At 36.4% G+C, this 23,771-nt stretch overlaps 1 protein-coding gene across 1 annotated transcript in view; it reads right to left on the reverse strand.

Moving 5' to 3' along the window:
- Positions 1-370: 370 nt before the first annotated feature.
- LOC111143158 (phosphatidylinositol glycan anchor biosynthesis class K) overlaps positions 371-23,771 on the reverse strand; it is a 126,507-nt gene continuing 103,106 nt past the window's right edge. The window contains exon 11 of the mRNA XM_022496666.1: positions 371-569. Within this exon, the coding sequence (XP_022352374.1) occupies positions 453-569 (117 nt within the window). The 3' untranslated portion in view covers positions 371-452. The remainder of the gene's footprint in view (positions 570-23,771) is intronic.

A 23,771-nucleotide genomic window follows, 5' to 3' on the forward strand; every position in this document is an offset into this window, starting at 1 on the left:
TTTTAATAACATGCACAACAAAAAACAAGTATAATTAGTGCCACTAAGCACCTGCATTAACAGTTGTTTTTCTTTAAGTTATAAAATAGTTCATTCAAATTTAGTTTCCCTATACTTTTTGCCCAATTCGCACAAGAACAATGTATTTTTTAAAAAGCATAATGACATAAAATTTTATCCAAGGTTGCAGTCTTCTTTTTTTTTTTTTTTAAAGATTTTATTTATTTATTTGTCAGAGAGAGAGGGAGAGAGGGAGAGAGAGCGAGCACAGGCAGACAGAATGGCAGGCAGAGGCAGAGGGAGAAGCAGGCCCCCTGATGAGCAAGGAGCCCGATGTGGGACTCGATCCCAGGACGCTGGGATCATGACCTGAGCCGAAGGCAGCTGCTTAACCAACTGAGCCACCCAGGCGTCCCCAGGTTGCAGTCTTCTATGCCGTCTTCTTCACACATCTAGAAAATGAACTTCATATGCTTGATTCCATAGGTTTTGAAGAAAACCATTATAATGAGTGCCCACAATCCCAGAATAAAACCCCCAGGAGGATGCCAATCTTTCAGCTTTGGTTTCTGCAAAACAAAGAGGACATGGTGAACTTAACAATATTGGGTCAAACAAATACTGATGGAAAACAGAAATTTCACAGCCTGTGTTTGAAGGGGGAGTAATTTAACCAAATTAAATGTATTAGAACAGCAACAACAACAAAAGCTTCTAACTGGGTAAATACTTCAACGTGGTTCTTACGAAGGTCAGTTTCAGATGCCATTTTGTTTCTTCAAAGAGGCTTCCTTGACTACCCAGCCAAACATCTCTCTTCACCCAAGCTCTTCCGTAGCCTACTAGTCCTTTGCACTTTGAATTTGTATATTTATTAGTTTGTTGGTTTTGTCTGTCTCTCCCACTAGACTATAGCTCTATGAGGGCCATCTTGCTTGTATTCCCAGCATCCACCTGCCACAGTGCCTGGCACACAGGAGACATACATATACTATACTCATTAAGTCAGTGGAAAAACAAATGTTATCCAATTCCATTTGTTCTGCTATTCAACAAATACCTGTTTGGGGGCCCATACTTTTGGTCATGTTAAGCCCTTGACCAATGTTCCTTCTCCACTCTGCCTACCTGAAACTCACCAACTGAAATGCCAACTCCTTCAGATTTTCACACCTGATATATTCTTTTCTTTGAATGTGTAGCTCCTTCTACTCTTTTATCTAGTAATATAATTATGTTTATCGGTTATCTCCCTGAAAACTTCCAGGGGGAAAAGTTTGGCTGAGTCCATTTTATATTCCCTTGTCTATTCCCTACCTCTCAACACCCAGCCAAGTGTCTTGTATATTTCTTTATCCAGCAAGGAAAGGCAGACCAGTCCTCTCCATTTAGTTGTCATTGCAACAGCTATGTTATGTCCCTGAAATTGGGAGGTGTGTAACTATCATCTTTTTATAAGGTTTACTTCCTAAACTACTGGCCAAGATTGTAAGGACAGTTATGCTATGAGAATCATATATATTTTTAAAGATATATTTATTTGAGAGAGAGAGTGTGTGGTATTGGTGGGGGGAGGTAGAGGGAGAAAGAGAAACCTAAGCAGACTCCATGGTGCTGAGCATGGAGCCCTTTAAGAAAGGGCTCGATCCCACAACCTGAGATCATGACCCAAGCTGAACCCGAGTCGGTCGCTTAACTGACTGCACCACCTAGGCGTCCCTAGAATCATGTTTTAGAGTAGAACTGAGTGAAGAGAAACTGTAATCTAAAATTTTCTTTAAAGTCACCATGTAAACTAGCCAAGGAAGGTTCATAAATCTCATAGAGGCATCTGCATGTTACAGTTTGGTTTCCCAACCTAACGTTCTTTATTCAATCCTAAACTCATCACATTACAAGAGGAAAGGAGGCAGGCAAGCTTAAATATAAAACAAATCAAGTCAAATCAACCAGAATTCATCGGTAAGGGCGATGCTAGTAATATCCTGCCACATTCTATAGTTATTTATATTATCTATGCTTTAAAATAGCTGATAGTTGTCTAAAGTATACAACATTATAAACCCATTAAAAGAATTCAAAAGAATATTTTGATACAATGAAACGGTTTTTCTTTTAATTTTATAAATGGAGAAGTTATCTATGGAAATGCCTGGATTTCAATTAGGTTATCTTTCTGCAACTTCTTCCTTCTCTTCTGAAATTCTCCTCTCTTGGCTTCAGTGGTACTCTCTCCAGATTTTTCCTCTATTTCTCTAACCATTCGTTTTCAGTCTTCTTTGCTCCTTAAATGCTAGTGGTATCTAGAGCTCTGCCCTCGCCCATTTATTCTCTCCCTTTATATAATCTCCCTGGGTGACAACTGTACCTTGGTTTTGACCTCTGTCAGCAAGCTTATGACTCCCAAATTTATATCACTAACATGGAACTATATACTAAAATCCTAGGTTTATGTACAATTAACAGACATCTTTCCTGTTTTCCATCACTGCATCCATATCAGTGGCATATTACCAAAGTGATAAAGCTGGAAGTCATTCCTAGCTCCCCCAATTCTCAGACCTTCCCACTTCCATGAGTTCCCAATTCTTGCAGGTTTTCTAACTATCATGTCTGTCCTTTCTAAGTTTTCTATTGCCACTGCCATTATCTTAGTTCTAGTTCTTATCATTTCTTGTCAGGGTCACTGAAATAGTGTCCTAACTCACTTCTCTTCCTCCAAGATGCCTTCTCTTTTCCATCTATCAATCATATTGCTGCTAGACACACTGTCCTAAAATACAAATATATATTTGTATAATATGTATACATATTTGTATATTAATAAAAGCCTCATATGTATCCACATAGGAATTGTTTGTTTCAAGCACACATTACTTTTGTAATTTAAAAAATTAAATAAATAATTTAAAAACAAGGGTTCAGTGAGGTGTGGTTCAAAGAGCATGGGATTTAGAATCAATTGCTTTGGTTTCAAAGTTTAGTTTTAACACTCAAAGCCCATGTTACCTGTCAGGCCACTTCACCACTCTTAATTTCTGAATCTATAAAATGGGCATAGTAACACAGACCTCCTGGAAATGAATGAATGCACAATTACATCAATGATGTGTTTTCTGAAAGTGTAGTCTATAACTACCTGTTCCTACCTAGAAAAGTGATGATTTGAATAGTTTTTAGATAACTTTCTTTGCATTAGTTATGAGGAGCAATATCTGCAACAATCTGATTTTTGTATAAATTTTAATTCAAAATTAATTAGTCAAACTAATAGGAGAGAAATCCACCTTACTATTTCCATATCATAAAGCAGTTTTTAATCAACCACATAATATAAATACAACTGACAATATTGTTTACAGTGGTTATGTGCCACCGTAAGTCTATTCTCATTCCTTCCAGAAAACTCCCCAAACACCAAAAATATCGTAATGCAATTCTTCCTCATATTACTTTCTATGCAAAACTCTGAAATGGCTCTGATCACATGTGAAATGATGATGATGACAGAGGTTCTTTCCTTCTAGTATCTTACAAGATGGTAAGTCCAGTGGCATTTCAGATGGAAAAGAAACACTATGAAAAATCTTAATTTAATTCCAGTAGAAAATATAGATTAATATAAAGATTACAATATATAGATTACTATAAAGCACAATTATATTAAAGATAGGGAAGGTAGATATCACAAGCACGTGACAATGAAAAACAAGTGAGTGAACTAAACATTAGTTACCACTGCCTGGTTTTTGTCATGTTTATTTTCTGTTATTCAGAAAATTTGTAACCAATGCCAAAGGGATGAAAAAGCTAAATCAAAATTATTTTTCCATAAATGGGGAAAAGATTGTCATTATTAGTTATTAATGGAAGCACATCTTTATACAATAGTTTGAAGATGTTCCCTGGAATTTCAGTTTAAGAGTATTGACCTACTGTATATTTTTTCCTGCTTTGTCAAAGATTATTTGACCATAGAGTTGAGGGTCAATATCTGGGTTCTCTACTCTGTTCCACTGGTCTATGTGTCTGTTTTTATGCCAGTACAATGCTGTCTTGGTGATCACAGCTTTGTAGTAAAGCTTGAAATCAGGTAATGTGATGCCGCCAGTTTTTTCTTTTTCAACATTTCCTTAGCAATTGGGGGTCTCTTCTGATTCCATACAAATTTTAGGATTGTTTGCTCCAGCTCTTTGAAAAATACTGGTGGAATTTTGATCAGAATGGCATTAAAAGTATATATTGCTCTAGGTAGTATAGACATTTTAACAATGTTTATTCTCCCAATCCATGAGCATGGAATGGTCTTCCATCTTTTTGTGTCTTCTTTGACAGTCACTTCAATAAATGGTGCTGGGAAAATTGGACAGCTATATGCAGAAGAATGAAACTTGACCCTTCTCTTACACCATACACAAAGATAAACTTGAAATGGATAAAAGACCTCAATGTGAGATAGGAATCCATCAGAATCATAGAGGAGAACATAGGCAGTAACCTCTTTGATATCAGCCACAGCAACTTCTTTCAAGATATGTCTCCAAAGGCAAAGGAAACAAAAGCAAAAATGAATTTTTGGGACTTCATCAAGATCAAAAGCTTCTGCACAGCAAAGGAAACAGTCAACAAAACAAAGAGGAAACCCACAGAATGGGAGAAGATATTTGCAAATGACAGTACAGACAGAAGGCTGATATCCAGGATCTATAAAGAACTTCTCAAACTCAACACACACAAAACAGATAATCATGTCAAAAAATGGGCAGAAGACATGGACACTTCTGTGTAAGAATATGTGTACTCACACATACAAATGGCTATCAGACACATGAAAAAATTTCGTCATCACTAGCCATCAGGGAGATTCAAATCAAAACCACATTGAGATACCACCTTACACCAGTTAGAATGGCCAAAATTAACGAGACAGGAAACAACGTGTGTTGGAGAGGATATGGAGAAAGGGGAATCCTCTTACACTGACGGTGGGAATGCAAGTTGGTGTAGCCACTTTGGAGAACAGTGTGGAGATTCCTTAAGAAATTAAAAATAGAGCTTCCCTATAACCCTGCAAATGTACTACTGGGTATTTACCCCAAAGATACAGATGTAATGAAAAGAAGGGCCATCTGTACCCCAATGTTCATAGCAGCAATGGCCACAGTCGCCAAACTGTGGAAAGAACCAAGATGTCCTTCAATGGATGAATGGATAAGGAAGATGTGGTCCATATACACTATGGAGTATTATGCCTCCATCAGAAAGGATGAATACACAACTTTTATATCAACATGGACAGGACTGGAAGAGATTATGCTGAGTGAAATAAGTCAAGCAGAGAGAGTCAATTATCACATGGTTTCACTTATTTGTGGAGCATAAGAAATAACACGGAGGACATGGGGAAATGGAGAGGAAAAGGGAGTTGAGGAAAATTGGAGGAGATGAACCATGAGACTATGGACTCTAAAAAAAATCTGAGGGTTTTGAAGGGGTGGAGGGTGGGAAGTTGGGTGAGCCTGGTGGTGGGTATTATGGAGGGCACATATTGCATGGAGCACTGGGTGTGGTGCATAAACAATGAATTCTGATACACTGAAAAGAAATTAAAAAAAAAAAAAGAGTATTGACCTAATGGGGGGAAAACAAGATTCACATTTTCCCCAATAACCAGAATCTCTGATTTAGATGGTATTTGAAAACACACACACACACACACACACACACACACACACACACACAGGTTAATGCTTAAAAAATTTAAATAAATATTATCAAAATCTGGCATTAAACTCTTACCTATACAAGAATAGGCTATAATATATAATATAATCAATTATTCCATAAACCAATTTAATGAATTTCAGTGCTAAAACAGCTCAGGCAGTATGAACTTAGAAGAGTTTAAAAATACTGTAACTTTCAGATAGTATTTAAACTAACCCATGCTTTAAAAAAAAAAAAAAAAGATTAACATCATTTAAATTCTATGATTCCTAGAGATTACTGAAATAATAATCATGTAGTTAATAGCAATCTTAATTCTGCAGCTGTAGAAACTCTGGTTACTTTCCAATGAGATGGATTCCCTGAGGTCACAGTTGTACCATTAGATCTTAAACTTAGTCAGAAACAGTTGCCAGGAAGAAGGCAACTACAGCTTCTTTGGAAATCACTATCATTTCTCCCAAGACTAGTCCTGGCAACTATTTTGATCTATTATTCCAAAGACTGGCTCAGAGAATTCTGGAGGCATCGTCTCCTCGTCCTTCAACAAAATGTGTCCCATATTTAGACCACTGATGCCCAGGAGAGGACCAGAGAGAAGAACAAAGTGCTAGACCTTTGAATGTAATAATGGAGAACTATGAAATGTGATCACTCCAAAATTATAATGGAATTTATATCTCTTTACAGTATAACACTGTACAGGCTAACAAAAGCAAATTTCAGCTTTCAAAATGGCTATTTGCAGATGCTATTTTTTTATTATATAGTCATTAGATTTTTTGATTAACAAAAAATGGCAAATTATTAATTAAATACAACTTGGACTCTTAGCTTAACATGGTATCTAAGTAGAATCCTCCAGTGCAGCCTTTCCCATCTTCTCCGGAAAATACATATAAAGGCATAGAAAGACAAGAGCACATCCTAACTAAAATGAATTTAACCTCTGATGAGAAACCTCAGATTATTTCACTATCTGAAAGTCCCAGAAACCAGGTCTACAAACAAATTAATAGTGGCCCGGTTTTCTGATTAGTGGACACAATGCAAAAGATTGCTTTGCTCTGTGAAACACAGTAAATCTGTCAACTGAGAAAGGGACATTAGCTCTCTCCTTTTTTCTGCCTGCTGTTCAAGAGAAATAGTGTTTACAAAGTAGAAGGGTGGCTTTATGAGGCAGCCAGAGTAGTGTAACTCATTCCTATCCCCGCAACGGCAAACCTCTTTATTCCTCTGAATACAATTCCCAGTAAAGAATTAGTCAGAAGGTAGAGGGGAACTGACAATGGTTCACTGTGTCTAAGAAGTTTCAATATCCACATGAGAAGCTCTGAAGAGATGGGAAAATACAGGAAAAATCCTTTTAGTAGCACATGTTAAGAAACAGGTTTTTCCATACACTTCATCTTCTTAAAGTGCCCCCAAATCAGGCATAGGGAGCATGGTAGCAGAGGATCCTGGTTTAGTTTAGCAAAGCTACATTTGATGACTGCCTGCCAATCACAGGAAATGTGTAACAGATTATTCTTCAGATGCAGGCCTGAGAAGGCATTTCAAACCGAAGTAGAGAGGGAGAAGCATCCACACCCTCTGTTGGCACATACCAACAGCGTTCTAAGAAAAAGGAAAAAACACAGAGAGGTCTATGAGTAAAAATACTCCCACACACGAGAAAGAAATATCCTGAAGATGCAGAGAACATATCTCAGAATAAGATGTCATACAGAACCAAAAGATAATTTTGGAAAAATTTTACTTGGCTTGACTTGAATAAAGATGCCCAAGAAATCGAAAATTTAAAAAAAAATAATGGTACAAAGAGAAAAATTATACAAGATACAAGCGCAACAGGTTGAGATGAAAAGGGAGCAAAATTAAAATCCACAATGACAAGGAAAATAGTGTCCTAAGCACATCTTTGAGTCCTTCATTCACCTAATTGTGGCAGATTGGTGGCAAAAAATGGCCCAATCCTCCGTACTTCCCTTGTATCCATGCCCTTTGCAATATGTGCTATTATAGCAACTCTCACCAAGAAATGGAATTTATATCCTTGCTCCTTGAATCAGCTGGACTTGTGACATTTTTTTGGTCGACAAAATGCAACACAAGCAAGTGTCCTAATTCCAAGGCTTTGCTTGTTTCTGCTTTATCAGAAATCTGCTACCACGATGAAAAAAAATCTAGGCAAGACTTCTGTAGGAAAAGACATCATTTAGAAAAGAACTCAGGATCCCCAATCAAGAACCAGCCAATTCCCAGAAGCAGACCAGCTAACCAACCCAGGACTGACCACAAACTCACAAGGGAACTCAGCCAAGAACAGAACTACTTAGTTAAACTTGGCCTAACCTGTCAACCTGCAGAATTACAAGCCAAGAAAATGGTTGATACTTATAAGCCACTATGTTTTAGATTTTTTTTTTTAAGATTTTATTTATTTGAGATAGAGTGAGAGCACAAATGGTGGGAGGGACAAAGGAAGAGAGAGAGGCAGGCTCTCCACTGAGCAGGAAGCCTGATGTTGGGCTCCATCCCAGGACCCTGAGATCATGACCTGAGCCACAGGCAGACGCTTAACTGACTGAGCTACCCAGACGCTCCTAGAGTGGTTTATTATGCATCAAAAGCTATGGAATACAACCACTGATGTAATTAATGTAGAAGGAAACACCCTGATCCTTTATTATCATAAGAAAATAAAGTTCCCATCTACACATATGTGGCTTCAGATTTCTGTAGGAATGGTATAATTAAGAACAGCATAAAAGCAACTAATCAACCTCTTGTCCACCATGAACTTTGCTGAGGTGGGGGAGGTCTGACAAAATAACCTCCTCTGACCCTGCTTGAATAAGAATTCCAGCCCCCTTGGGGCACCTGGGTGGCTCAGTGGGTTAAACCTCTGCCTTCGGCTCAGGTCATGATCTCAGGGTCCTGGGATCAAGCCCCGCATCGGGCTCTCTGCTCTGCGGGGAGCCTGCTTCCCCCTCTCTCTCTGCCTGCCTCTCTGCCTACTTCTGATCTCTGTCGAATAAATAAATAAAATCTTTAAAAAAAAAAAAAAAAAAAGAATTCCAGCCCCCTTAACTCATCTAACTTTCACAAAGGAATTCAACTAGCATCTATCACACCTGAACAGTTATCCAGAGCCAGACTCTCATGAAGCCATCCAGGAAAAATACCTGCTATCGGTCTTCTAGAGGTACAGTTCATGAATGTTCTTTGCACAACTTCCCCAGTAAAGGAGCTATATTGATGCTCTTCCAGCTCTCTCTTATAGTCTGCCTGGAAAGAGATTGACACTACTTGGCACCATGCCAGGAATCTCTTGCTCTCCAGGAAATGAAGTAGGGGAACCCAGAGACCAATTCACCTAGCTTCCTCTAGCCTTCCTCCTACCAGCCACAATCTAGACCAGAAGTCTAGCTCCTTTCCTTTTTAGTTAGTAATTAGTGTTACCCAGCTGTTGCCCCTTGCTGGGGAAATGAACATCTCCCAGGATTTTGATGCACCTCACTCATGGTAAATTTGAAAGCAATTAATCTAATCTAGGACAATTAAAGATGCTTTATTTTTTACTATAATTTGTTAAATATAAAATTGAACACAGTTTTTTCTTATCTATGATTTTAGTTTTCCTGTGACAAGAACAGCCACTGTTAACATTTTTACTTAATATTGCTCTGGAATTTCCAGCCAATCTAGACATAACTTCTAGTAAGGAGAAGTAAATTTTCATTTGCAAATATTATGATTAGATATCAACAAACTCTACAAAATCAATCCATAATTATGAACAATAAAGAGCTCAGATTTGAGATAAATAAGTCTTTCAATACGTTACCAAAAATGAGTCAAAAAACAGAACAGAAAAAAATTCCATTCACAACAGCAATAAAAAACATAAAACAGAAATAGCTATAACATGAGATTTAAGGTAAACAATCCAAATTACCCTATAAAAACAAGTAAACAGTCCTGAATATAAAAAAAAGATATGATAAAGCTAATCTATAATGTTGTTCTCATGCAAAATAGAAAGATCAATGCAACAGAATAGAAAGCAGGCAATCAAGCCCAGTAGCCAGGAATTTAGTACACGATAAAAGAGCTATCACAGATCAGTGGGCAAGAAAATATTCTTACTGGTGCTCTGGATTGACATTTGGAAAAAACAGTTCTGTTTCTAGCCCAACATTATAAAACAAAATATACTTTACATGGTTTAGAATTAGATGTAAAAATATTAGATGTAGAATCTTTTTAAAAAATCTTCTTTGTGAAATAGTACCTAGGGACACATCCTAATGGTAGCTATGTTAAAAGAACCAGTGGAGAGAGGCACCTGGGTGGCTCAGTCAGTTAAGTGTCTGCCTTTGACTCAGGTCATGATCCCAGAGTCCTGGGATCAAGTCCTGTATCTGGCTTCTTGCTCAGTGGGAAGCCTGCTTCTCCCCTCTGCCTGCCGCTCCCCATGCTTGCTCGCTCTCTCTCTCTCTCTCTCTCATATTCTCTGACAAAGAAATAAATAAAATCTTTTTTTAAAAAGTACCAGTGGTGGGGCGCCTGGGTGGCTCAGTGGGTTAAATCCTCTGCCTTCAGCTCAGGTCATGATCCCAGGGTCCTGGGATCAAGCCCCGCATCGGGCTCTCTGCTCAGCAGGGAGCCTGCTTCCTCCTCTCTCTCTCTGCCTGCTTCTCTGCCTGCTTGTGATTTCCGTCTGTCAAATAAATAAATAAAATCTTTAAAAAAAAATTTTTTTTTTAAAAGTACCAGTGGAGAGCAGTGGCAATGGAAACTCATGGTGAGGAGCAGAACACATGAATCAAAGGGCCTGCGAGCTGACTCAGAAAGGACCTCTTAGGAGAACTGGCCCTTGAAAAACGTGCAATATTTCGGTTGGTGGAGAGCAGAGCAAAGTCAGGTGCAAGGCACTGCTGAAAGGCACAAGGAAGGTGATGGAAGATCCATGAAGGTGGAGATTTCATCTGTTAGTTTGCTGATGACTCCCCAGGATGGTAGCAACTGGGAAACACTGTTGAAAGAATGGATGCTCTTTGGCCATAGCAAGTATCAAGGGCTAGAAAGATTCATACTGTAAATGCCCAGTTGTGAGTTGGGCATTTACTAGCTTGAGTCAGTGCCCACCCACAGGTGAATGGAGCAAAAAACAGATAAAATATAGGAGAATTTGCACACTAAAGGGATTTATAAATCTAAAAGCAATAAAGGAAAATCAAAAAGAAAAGGTGAAGAGATTCTTAAAAGAACTTTTCTGAAAGCTCTGTATTTTGCAAAGTGTACAAATCAAAAGGTGAATAAATGGGAAAATATGACAGAAAGGGGGTAAGTTTAGTACATGAAGATCTCCCCGAAAACAGTAAGACACAAAGATTTATTAATAAATGGAATAAGGAAATGAAAATTTTCACAAAATAATTACAAATGGCTAATTAACATAGAAAAAACTCGATCTTCTTGATTATAAAAAATTAAAAATTGGGGCGCCTGGGTGGGTTAAAGCCTCTGCCTTCGGCTCAGGTCATGATCCCAGGGTTCTGGGATCGAGCCCCACATCGGACTCTCTGCTCAGCAGGGAGCCTGCTTCCTCCTCTCTCTCTGCTTGCCTCTCTACTTGTGATCTTTGTCAAATAAATAAATAAAATCTTTAAAAAAAATAATATATTGGGTGCCTGGGTGGTTCAGTGGGTTAAACCGCTGCCTTCAACTCAGGTCATGATCTCAGTGTCCTGGGATCAAGTCCCGCATCAGGCTCTCTGCTCAGCAGGAAGCCTGTTTCCCTCTCTCTCTCTCTCTCTCTCTGCCCACTTGTGATCTCTCTCTGTCAAATAAATAAATAAAATCTTAAAAAATAATAATATATTAACTATTTCTTCATCTTTTAAAAATTAAACTAGTAAATGTTAATGAGGATGGTCAACTTTTCAGAAAAATAATTAACAGATTTAGAGGTCTTTAAAATATTTGTATCTTTCCATTCAGAGGAACTGTTACACTCTGAGCTAGGATCTATATTAAGAAACTCAAAAATGCTGATAAAGGTTTTACACAGATTTTCTTCTCAGTGTTATTTACATAATAAAAAACAGAAAACAATCCATATAAATAATAATACAGGAAATATGGTACACCTACATAAATAGTAATCAAAAATGTTTTCAAACAATTTTAATGATTTGGAAACATGCTTATGCTGTAATAATAAAATAAAAGATTCAAGTTATGTATGAAATATGATCTATAACAATATTCAAAGAAAAGGAATATATTAAGGTCTTAATAATGTTTCTCTGGAAGAAATAGAATTAGGTAGTCTTAATCTCTTCTGTAAACTTGTATATACATTTGAAAATACATTTTCTACAATGGATATGTATTTCTTTAATAATTCTGTGTGTGTGCAGGGGGAAGGGAATATATAGGAAAAACTTCTCTTGAAAGAATCCACTTTAGGGGTGCCTGGGTGGCTCAGTCAGTTAAGCATCTGCTTTTGACTCAGCTCATGATCCCAGGGTCCTGGGATCAAGCTGGAGCCCCGCATCAGGTTTCCCTGATCAGCAGGGAGTCTGATTATCCCTCTCCTGCCTGCCACTCCCCTTGCTTGTGCTCACTCTCTCTCTCTCTCTCTCTCTCCGTCTCTCTCACTGTCAAATAAATAAATAAAATCTTAAAAAGAAAGAAAGAAAGAAAGAAAGAAAGAAAGAAAGAAAGAAAGAAAGAAAGAAAGAAAGAAGGAAAGAAAGAAAGAAAGAATCCACTTTGAAGAATCTTCATAAACTCATCTTTTCCAAATTAGGAGATGCACTGCAATAATACTGTTTAGTAGTTGATATCCTAACTTTAAGAAAAAGTAACATGAATAGCATGACAACATAATAAAGTGATTTTTCAGTATGTATTTAACGATACCCCTGCAGTATAACAAGATTGCTATTTTTAAAACAACCATAGGTAATATTTTAGACATTCTACAATGGTTTTCCTTGAAATCAAATGACAGATTGGTATAATTACTGCATTTGGTAGTAAAGCTGCATTTGAGGTAAGTTCATATTAAAATATAGCTTATAATTTCACTTGCATCCATATTAGAACTTCTCATAAAATGACTGATTTTATGTAGTTAAAATACTTTGCTGACTGCTATTAAATATAGTCCTATTTTTTTTAACCTTTCACAATAACAGCTATAATACAAAGGTGAAAAGCACACATAAAACACTGCAATGTGTCATGAGCAAACATTAAGAGCTTAAGGGCTACCCATTATTGAAATGCCTAATATTTCAAATTAAAAAGATAGGTAACTAAGCAACATTGCCAATTGTGCCTCCCCTTTCATGTTGCTAGGAGAACATTACCGCAGAACTGCAAAATAGTTAACAGAACAGAGATCTAAGTACTAAAGTTATGTACAAAGAAGAAACTGAAGATTTTCAAAATTGTATGTGTTTACTGGGAAGCAAACAGAAAATTTCCAAAGTTTTGATGTAATTCTTTTCTTAAAATATAATGATCACATCAGTTCAGTTAAATTATATTTTAAAGGGGTGCCTGGGTGGTTCAGTGAGTTAAAGCCTCTGCCTTTGGCTCAGGTCATGATCCCAGTGTCCTAGGATCGAGCCCTGCATCGGGCTCTCTCCTGGGCAGGGAGCCTGCTTCCACCTCTCTCTCTGCCTGCCTCTCTACCTACTTGTGATCTCTGTCTGTCAAATAAATAAATAAAATCTTTAAAAAAAAATAACATTTTAAAGAAAAAAAATACAGTATACTGAAGCTACAATTCTAATAACTTTAGAAAATAGCTGTTTGTTTTCAACTGTTTGATCTGTGGTGGTTTATTTGTATTTCCAGTCTCTCTTTATCTTCTTTATAAAATATAATTTGTACTTTTCAAATTATATTAATAGTATAAATCAAACTGTGGTCAGCAGAATTCTAAGTCAGCCCCCAGATTCCCTCTCCCTGGTGTACATTCCCTGTGTAAATCCCTTCCCCCTGAGTGTGGACAGAACTTGTAAATTTGATGGGCTATCTCTCCTATGATTAGGTTACATTATGTATCAAAGATGAAGGGATTCTGAAGATATTATTAGGGTCCCTAATCAGTTGATGATATTCAGTTAATAAAAAACGAGATTATCCTGGGGGGGAGGGGCTGACCTAATAAGGTGAGCCCTTTATTTTTTTTTATTATTTTCTTAAAGAGTTGATTTATTTATGACAGAGAGAGATAGCAAGAGAGGGAACAGAACCATGAGGGAGCTGGAGAGAGAGAAACAGGCTCCCCACTGAGCAGGGAGCCCGATATGGGGCTCAGTCCCAGGATGCTGGGATCATGACCTGAGCTGAAGGCAGACATTTAATGACTGAGCCACTGAGGAACCCCAAGGTGAGCCCTTTAAAAGAGTCTATATATCAGAGACAGAAGTCAAAGAGATCAATATATTAGACACCGCCGAGATGCTCTCCTGCTGCTCATGAAGAATCAAACAGCCATGTTGTGGCATGAAGGACAGGCAGGGAAAGCAAGCAGCCTCTTAGAGCCCAGGGCCTCAGTCAGCCCAACAACTGGGGGAAACTGAATTCTGCCAATAACTAGTAAACTTGGAAGAGGACCCTGAGCCTCAGATGACACTGCCATCCTGGTTGACACCTTAATCAAAGAACTGTTATTAATGCTTTTAAATCACTAAATTTGTTTGTTACACAGCAAGAGAAAACTAATTAACAACGAAGACTTAAAATTAACTATTCATTAGGCCTGGCAACTGTTCCTTGGGTGAATAACTGATTAAGATATTAACTTTATATGTTTAAAAAAAATAAGTGAAGAGAATGAAATATTCTAGTCTAATTGCTCCTATTCTTCCATATCTATTCATTCTCTAAAACCCTGCTCAAATCTCACCTCCAGCTGAAGCCTGTTCTCATACCCCAGTAAGAATTAATTTCTTTTTCTCTAGGCACCAATGGTAATTGGCTCCTATCTTACACAACAGTAGGTTTATGGATGTTAGTCTACCACACTGTGATCTGTTAGTGATATCTTATCCATTTCTGAACCTTATCAAGGTTTCATAGGCCTCGAATAAAATAGAGCAATTTGTCTTAGTTACATATTATTTTCTTCCTGAAAATAAGAAATACAAATATTCAAATATTAAGTACTAATTTGCTAGTTTATACTCTTGGTTTTATGACTTAAGGGAAAAATTAAGAATTGCATTAATCAAATAACAATATAATCTATTTTAAGTATCGCTAGTGAGAAATTAAAAACATTATTTAGTAAGTGTGAAAACAATTTGAAGTTTGAAATATATGAATCTGTTTTTTTAGTTCTTAGTTCTTTTTTAAGATTTTATTTATTTGACAAACAGAGATTGCAAGTAGGCAGAGAGGCAGGCAGAGAGAGAGGAAGGGAAGCAGGCTCCCTGCTGAGCAGAGAGCCCGATGTGGGGCTCGATCCCAGGACCCTAGGATCATGACCTGAGCCAAAGGCAGAGGCTTTAACCCACTGAGCCACCCAGGCGCCCCTTAGTTCCTAGTTCTTCAGAAAGAACCCACTGTTCCCACAAATAAATAATAAAAGTACATTTATCAACAGTTATTTATCTGTGTCTGTTAAGAGGTAATCAGAGTTCTGCTTCTGCCGATGTTAGGTTTAATGCTACAGGAAATACCAGCCCATTCCGAACAAACAGAAAATAATACAGAAGGTAGGAAACAATGGTTTTCAGGTATTGGACAATTTGCAGTAGTTTTCTGACCCCTGGTAGAATGGAAACAAATAAAACGAGTCTCTTGAGTGCCCAAGCCTATTGCCTGAAGAAAGCTCCCAAGCTGCAGCACAAGGAGGAGGAACCAAACAGAACCTGGCAGTCTTGCTGAGTTAAGGAGAGACACAGGGAGGTTTGGGCAGCTAGAATTTGCAGGGCAGACTACTGAAGAGGAGGGAGCAGGACAGAGACAGAGCTCCAGAGATTTGTGAAGGGTCTTCTGGAGTCTTCTGTACAGTGCTCATTTCTGCATGCACAACAAGAAGCTGACAGAGGAAAACAACATAAAACACCAAAACCAAACACTCCTAAAATTCATAATATGCAGAGCACCTGTCACAGCTCCTATTGGGTCTAACGCAGAATAAGGCAGGATAAATCAGAAATAGTGGGGCTATCTCCCCATCCCACCTTCCAGAGAAGGATCTGCTCTGGTTCTGCCTCTATGAACTGAAAAGCAGTCCTTAAAGGGATCAAACTGATCCCAGAACAAAATCTAACACTGCTACATGAATGAAACAAAAATCCAAAATCCAACAGCAACAACAAAACTTAAAATATCTAGCATCCAATTAACAAAAATTCATGGAAAGGAGAAAAATATGACCCAGAGCCAGGAGAAAAATCCATCAATTAAAACAGACTCATACCTGAGAATGACAGATTAAGTAGACAGGGCTTTCTTTTCAGATAGTTATTAGAAACTGGATATAAAGAAAAACATGAACACACGAGGAGAGAAAGAGAATACATTAATAAGGCCCACACAGGATTTCCAGAGATGAAAAATATGATACACAAAATGAAAAAATATACTGAATGGAATTAACAGATTAGACACTATAGAATTAGCAGGAAACTATTAAGAACAACAAAAATTATTCAAAATGAAGCACAGAAAGAAAAAGAGCAGCAAAAAGAATAAACAGAGCATGGCCTGTGGCACCATCTCAAGCCGGATCACATCTGTGCAGCTGGAGTCCCAAGTGGGGAGGGAGAAAACTATCTAAAACAAATATGACTGAAATGTTTCCAAATTTCATAAAAACTATAAACCACCAAACCCACAAAGCTCAACACCAGGCATAACAGATATGGACCACGCAAAAGGACAATCACAATCAAAATGCCAAAAAAACAATGATAAAGAGAACATCTTAAAAGCAATCAGATGAAAAGATTTGTTCTTAGACAGCAGGGTTCAGCAAACCACAGCACATGGGCCAGTCATGTGATTTTGATAAATAAAGTTTTACTGGAATACAACCATACTCATTCACTTTTTCATATTATCTATTGCTGCTTTTTTTTTTTTTTTAAGATTTTTATTTATTCATTTGACAGAGAAGACACAGTGAGAGAGGGAACACAAGCAGGGGGAGTGGGAAAGGGAAAAGCAGACTTCCTGCCGAGCAGGGAGCCCAACGCAGGGCTCGATCCCAGGACCCCAGGACCAGGACCTGGGCTGAAGGCAGCCTCTTAACTGACTGAGCCACCCAGGCACCCCTCTACTGCTGCTTTTATGCTACATCAAAGTTGAGTAGTTGCAACAAAGGCCAGATAACCTTCAACCCTAAAATATCTACCACCTGGCCTTTTAAGAAAAAGGTACAGAGGAACAAAGAATGATTGACGGAGGCCAGATAGTAGAAAGACATCTTAAAGCACTAAAAGAAAAGAGCTGTTAACCTAGAATTCTAGGGAAAATGTACCAAGTGAAAAAAAATCTTTCAAGGATGAAGGTGAAATAAGGCATTTTTTAGTAAAATAAAAGCTTTGAGAATTCAACAGACCTATACTATAAGGTAGTATATACCAAATACCTACACTCTGTAAGGTATACCTATCATAGATCCAAACTAGGAGGAATGTTAAGAGAAGTTCTTCAGGCAGAAGGAAAATTATATCAGAAATGCAATCTTACACAAGTGAATGAGGAGAGACAGAAGTGCTAAAGAGGTAGATAAACATAAAATATTTTTTCTCTTTTTCATGTTTCTTTAAAAGGTAATTGACTAAACCAATAATGACAATAACGTAGTATAGGAATTATAACATGTATAATCAAAACATACAAAAACAGCAGCACAAAGGATAGGAGGGAGGGATTAAGAATATACCATTATAAAGTTCTTATACATAAAATAGTATAATATTATTTAAAGGAACTGTAATAAAGATGTATATATTATACATCCTAGAGCAACACTGGCAACAAAGCAGATTCACTAACAAACCAAAAATAGAAATAAAATGGAGTCATACAAAATACTCAATCCAAAAGAAGGCAGGAAGAGCAGGAAAAAGGAACTAAAAACAGATGGAGCAAATAGAAAACAAACAGCAATATGGTAGATTTAAACCAAACCAGTGTTAAATGCAATTTAAATACTGATAAGTACATTAAGTGGAAGGATCTTAATACTCCAATTAAAAGGAAAATATTGCAGATTGACTAATTATATAAAACTCAATGATATTCTGTCTATAAGAAACTTACTTTAAATTTAAGACACAGATTAAAAGTAAACAAATGAAAAAAGACATACCTGGAAAAGAAAGCTGGGCAGGCTATATTAACATTAGAACAGAGTAGAATTTAGAACAAGGGATATTATAGGGATTAAAAATGACCTTCTCACACTGATAAATAGATTAATCAAAAAGACACATGAATTCTAAATCTGTTCTTCAACAGAACTTCAAATACATAAAGCAAAAACTGACAGAAAAGGAAAAAATTATAATTGTACATTTCAGCGCACTCTCAGAATTAGCAAGTATTTATTGATTGATGGGACTGATTGGCAGAGGGAGCAGAACAGAAATTCCTAACCAGGCTCCATGCCCAGCTTGGGGCCTGACATGGGGCTCCATCTCACAGCTCTGAGATCATGACCTGAGCTGAAACCAAGAGTCGGAGCCACCCAGGTGTCCCAGAACTAATAAGTTTAAAAAATCAGTAAGAATATAGAAAACTTGGGGTGCTTGGGTGGCTCAGGATCCTGGGATCAAGCCCTAAATTGGGCTCCCTGCTTTGCGGGAGGCCTGCTTCTCCCTCTCCCACTCACCCTGCTTCTGTTTCCTCTCTCACTGTGTCTCTCTCTCTGTCAAATAAATAAAATCTTTAAAAAATATATATAAAAACTTGAATATTATCAACAAATCTGGTAGAGTTGATATTATTTCACTCCACCCAATAATAATAGGATACAAAGTCTTTATAAGTACACATGGAACATTCTCCATTACAGACCAAACTGGGATCTGTAACAGAAGTCTCAATAAATTTTAAAGGACTAAAATTATACAAAGTATTCTACATGGTGGAATTAAACTAGAAATCATTAACAAAAGATATATTTGGAAAATCCCCCAAATACTTGGAAATTAAATACATTTCTACATAATCCAAAAATAAATCACAAGGGAAATCAGAAATTATTTTGACTGAATGAAAATGAAAATACATTTCAAAATGTGTGGGAGGCACATAAAGTATGCTTACAGAGATATGTGTAGCTTTAAATATTTGCATTAAAAAAAAAAAGAAATTTCTTCACTCAGTACTCTAAGATTCTACCCAAAGAAACTAGAAAAAGAAGAGCAAATGAAACCTATGGTAAGCAGAAAAAAGGAAAAAAAATGGAGTTCAATAAAAGTGAAACAAAGAAATACAGAAAAACATCAATACCAAAAAGTGCTTCTTTTTGTAATATTGATAAAACTTCTGGCAAAACCAACTAAAAGAAAAAAAGAGAAGAATCAAAGAGGGGACATGATTATAGATTATGCAAACATTCAAAAGATAGATGATACAAAAATAACTTTATGGCAATAAATTTGATAGTGTGTGCCCTGAAAGATACAAACTGCCATCTTATCTAGTTTTAAGGCAGAGAGTAAAAAAGACATGTATTTCTGTAAAGTGTACACAGATTTCCATATTCTTAATGCATATAGAAAGGAAGAAAGCCTCCGTCTAGAATGAAGAAGGGAATTTTTAGTCAGAGTGCAAAACAAAAGGGATCTTTTAGAATGCCTAGGGAAGAACCCAAGAGAGTCAAGTAGAAATTGCAGGTAATAAAGCCTAACACTTTTTTAAATGTTTATCATATGCCATGCATTATTTTAAGAATTTTAAAAAGCATAGCCTTTAAGATAAATAATATTATTATCCTGCTTTACAGATGAAGAAAAGGTTTTGGAGCAGGGCTCTTCCTTTTTCTGCAAAGGGCCAGATAGTAAATATTTTAGGCTTTTCCAGCCATATAATCTGTTGCAAGTACTCATCTCTCCCTCATAGTACAAAATTAGCTGTAGACAATAGCAAGCAAATGGATTTAGGTATGTTCCAATAAAACTTCATTTACAAAAACAGGTGGCAGGCTAGATTTGATCTGTGGGTCACAGTTTGCCAACCCATGCTCTAGAGAATGGCTGTTAATGAGTTCGGAACAGACCACCCCCAGATCAGCCACTCTGGCATACTGATTATTTCTAACTGAAAGCACTTGGGAAACAGCAATGCATGATCTTCCTAATGATCTACCTAAAAGCCATCAAAAAATTTCCCATGAAAAGGTGCTTTCTCTGTTCCAGGAAGAAAACATTTTATCACTGGATACTGGCAGTCAACACCAAAATCAATCTATACAAACTAACCTACTAAAATAGCCCTTACCTTCAATTAGTTTCCATCTGATATTTCCTAGTCATTTTCCTACAATGTACTGCCCCTATTCCAAGCTTCTCTGTCTCATCCCTTCTCCACAAAAGCACCGTTTCTTTATTAAAATATATAAGTCCTCACTGCTTCTTTGGGTATTCCTTTTCCTTATGAATACCTCGCATGCACATAAAAATACTAAATAAAATTTGTATGTTTTTCTCCTGTTTATCTGTCTTATTTCTGTTTAATTCTCAGGCCCAGCCACAGAACTTAGGAGAGTAAAAGAAAGATTTCCCTTCCCTAAAGTTATATAGCGATTTAGAGTTGTCTGATTTTGTCCTTTACTGGATAATCTTTTGGAGGGTTGTCATCTACGAGATGTAACTATTGGATGGAATTTAAAAAATCTAGATTCTACAAAAGCAGTGGGAAACCAGTATCTTTACATTATTTTATGATTTCAAACCACTAGGAAAATTTTCTCTGATGTGAAAATCAGTGGGATTAATTATTACAACTTACTTCATCTGAAAATCCAAAAAGTACATTTAATTACATTTTATGTTGTACCAAAAAACCCCCCAAATACAATAACAAAAACCCCACTAATACACCAATAATGAATAATGCTTGCCTTCAGTTGTACAACTATTTCTAAATGGGTAAACGGTTAAGAAAAAAATTACTATAATGGACTTTGTGACTTTACTGTTTAAGAAAAAATTAAATTCCAAATCTTTGTTTTTAGGCATAATTTTCATAACTTCTTCAATGTGAATCTCCCAAGAGAATCATCAAAATGCTTTTAAGTGTTAAATTGGCAACTTCTCTTTTTAAATATATAGTCTAAAGAACAAATCAGGAAGCCTCTTTGTGCTTAAGTGAAGTCATTCTTCAGAGACAAAAATTAATTTCAGTTAATTTTTCTGCAATATCATTTGCTTAGTCTTAAAAAGATTATAAACTAAATTTCTTTTAAAATAAATTATCTAGGGTGGCTCAGTTGGTTAAGTGACTGCCTTCAGCTCAGGTCATGATCCCGGAGTCCTGGGATCAAGTCCCACATTGGGCTCCCAGCTCCATGGGGAGTCTGCTTCTCCCTCCCCTCTCATGCTCTCTCACTCTGGCTCTCTCTCTCTCTCAAATAAATAAATAAAATAAAATAAAAACTTTTTTTTAATTATCTAAAGTTTGAAAAAGTATTTTTAACAAGAGTAGTCACTTTTAGTCATGGTAGTTATTATAAAATTGTTTAACATATTTGCACAACAAAAACAAATCTTAAAATTGTTTTTCCCATACTCTACTAGTAATGATCTTGCCCATGGAAAAGGCCTTGTATATGGTTTAATCAATGACAAAACTCTCACACAGCCCTCTTCTACTTCTATACTAGTTGAAAACAGCAGGCTAAGGCTTATAGTCTATTAACAATCAATAAACAATCAATAACAATAAACAGTTAATAAACAATAAATTAATAATTTATTTTATTTTTGGCAGAAACACAGCCAACTGGAATGTGCCAAGCAAACAAGTAAAATAGGAGGCTGAAAACTCTTAAAAATGAGTTGTTAACATGTCAGTTAAATCTTCTTTATCACAGACTAACAATTTTAGATATAGTAAACAGTTATTTACTAGAATAAAAGTTTTAATTGGTGCCTAACATATTCATTTATAATTATTACATCTCTCTAGCAATGTTATAGAATTAATAACACTACCTAAAAGTAAACATGTATATTCCACAAGATTAAGATGTCTATTGGTACATTTTAAACTAAGAATCTCTCAATCAAAATTAGGTAACATGGATATTATTTTCACAAAGTATTAATAACCTTGGAAATAGAACTGGTGAAAAAAAAAGATACACAAGCAAAATCAAACAGCTAAATACCTTGATCAGGTACTGATAATAAGTATATCTGAATGCAGATCAAAGTTAAAGTCTTTCAAAGAAATCTGTGCTTACCTAAAAGTTATCAGAGATTATAATTGAAATATACTACACGAATTACCCACCAAACTTGGCTGGTACAACAAAATGAAGGTTAATCCTGAATGTTAAAAACCTGTAACTAAAGATATTGATTCCTTTAATATAAAAAATGACATTTATGACATGCATATACCAGTTTTAAAGTGAATAATCTAAACTCCTATTGGGAAGCACATTAAGGTGATTTCAGGTCAATTTGGATGACAGATTAAATAACTCCTACTTAAACTATTTTGATCTGTTGCTAGTCAGTATCTAACTACTGCCAAGTATGTAGCATAAAGCTGAAGGGTACTGTATCTCAGCATGTCTATATCCAAACAGCCAGTTTCTGGATCTATATGGGAAGGGATTCTTTTGGGTTTTTTATCCCATGTTATCCCATGTTATTTTATCCCATGTTATTATTTTTTTTAAAGATTTTATTTATTTATTTGACAGAAAGAGTGAGGTTGCAAGTAGGCAGAGAGGCAGGCAGACAGAGGGGAGAAGCAGGCTCCCCGCTGAGCAGAGAGCCCGATGCGGGGCTCGATCCCAGGACCCCGAGATCATGACCTGAGCGGAAGGCAGAGGCCCAACCCACTGAACCACCCAGGTGCCCCTATCCCATGTTATTTTTATCCCATGTTATTTGTGCTTTCTGTGGATTCTTGGGTTTAACTGCTGTCAAGTTCATTATGACAGGCATATAACAAAGACAGCCAACTGATACAAGCAGCAATGTATTTCCCTCACTTTTTTAAAGATTAAAATGTTAATTTACCTTATTACACTGTAAATTAAAACCTTCCTCTTAGAAGCACAGGATGCACAGGGCATGAGTTATCATCTGGTTCTACTTTCCTCATTGTATATTTTTTCTCCCTTGTATAGATTCTCTTAAAATTTGGTACAAATACATAGCTAGGAAACTAGCCAAGGAGCACATTACTTTTCCATTTCCTGAAGCTGGAAAAGGGTACATCTCCTCACATCTAGTACTTTTTGCCTTAATCCCCATGAAGTCAGCATTTACTCGTTCACCAACAATCCTCCACCAGAGCAAACTTAATGCCCCTAATTATGGATTACACTTAAAACTTAAGACAAACAGTCAGAAAAATCTAAGAGGACATCAGAAGCTATGTGATACATTTTGATATAATGGAATAGAGAAAATGAAAATATTCTTTCTATTTGGCATATTTACAAAATTAAAACGAATTTTAAAAGTAAAAAACTCAATTTAGAACCACCATTACAATTATATCACAGTATCCTAATAAAATGAAAATTCATTATAACATATATTTAAACAAGTCTTCACTATGTATACAAAATATTTTAAAAGAAGAATTAAAATTTTGTATTTTCTAGGGAGAGATACCGAAAAACTTTCTGAAAGCTTTTTGTCTTAGTAACTAAGATGATGAAGTTGTACTGCAAAGGGAGTAAAGTTAATTATTATCAAAATCTTAATATTTAAAGTAATACAAAGGGTCAAATGCCTAATATTCATTAAGGATATTTGTTTTCTAAATGTGACAAACTCTAAATTACTTCAATTTATGAAAGAAAT

The sequence above is a fragment of the Enhydra lutris genome, unplaced genomic scaffold, assembly GCF_002288905.1.
Source record: "Enhydra lutris kenyoni isolate GAN:26980312 unplaced genomic scaffold, ASM228890v2 scaffoldscaffold9, whole genome shotgun sequence".
NCBI classification, from domain to species: Eukaryota; Metazoa; Chordata; class Mammalia; order Carnivora; family Mustelidae; genus Enhydra; species Enhydra lutris.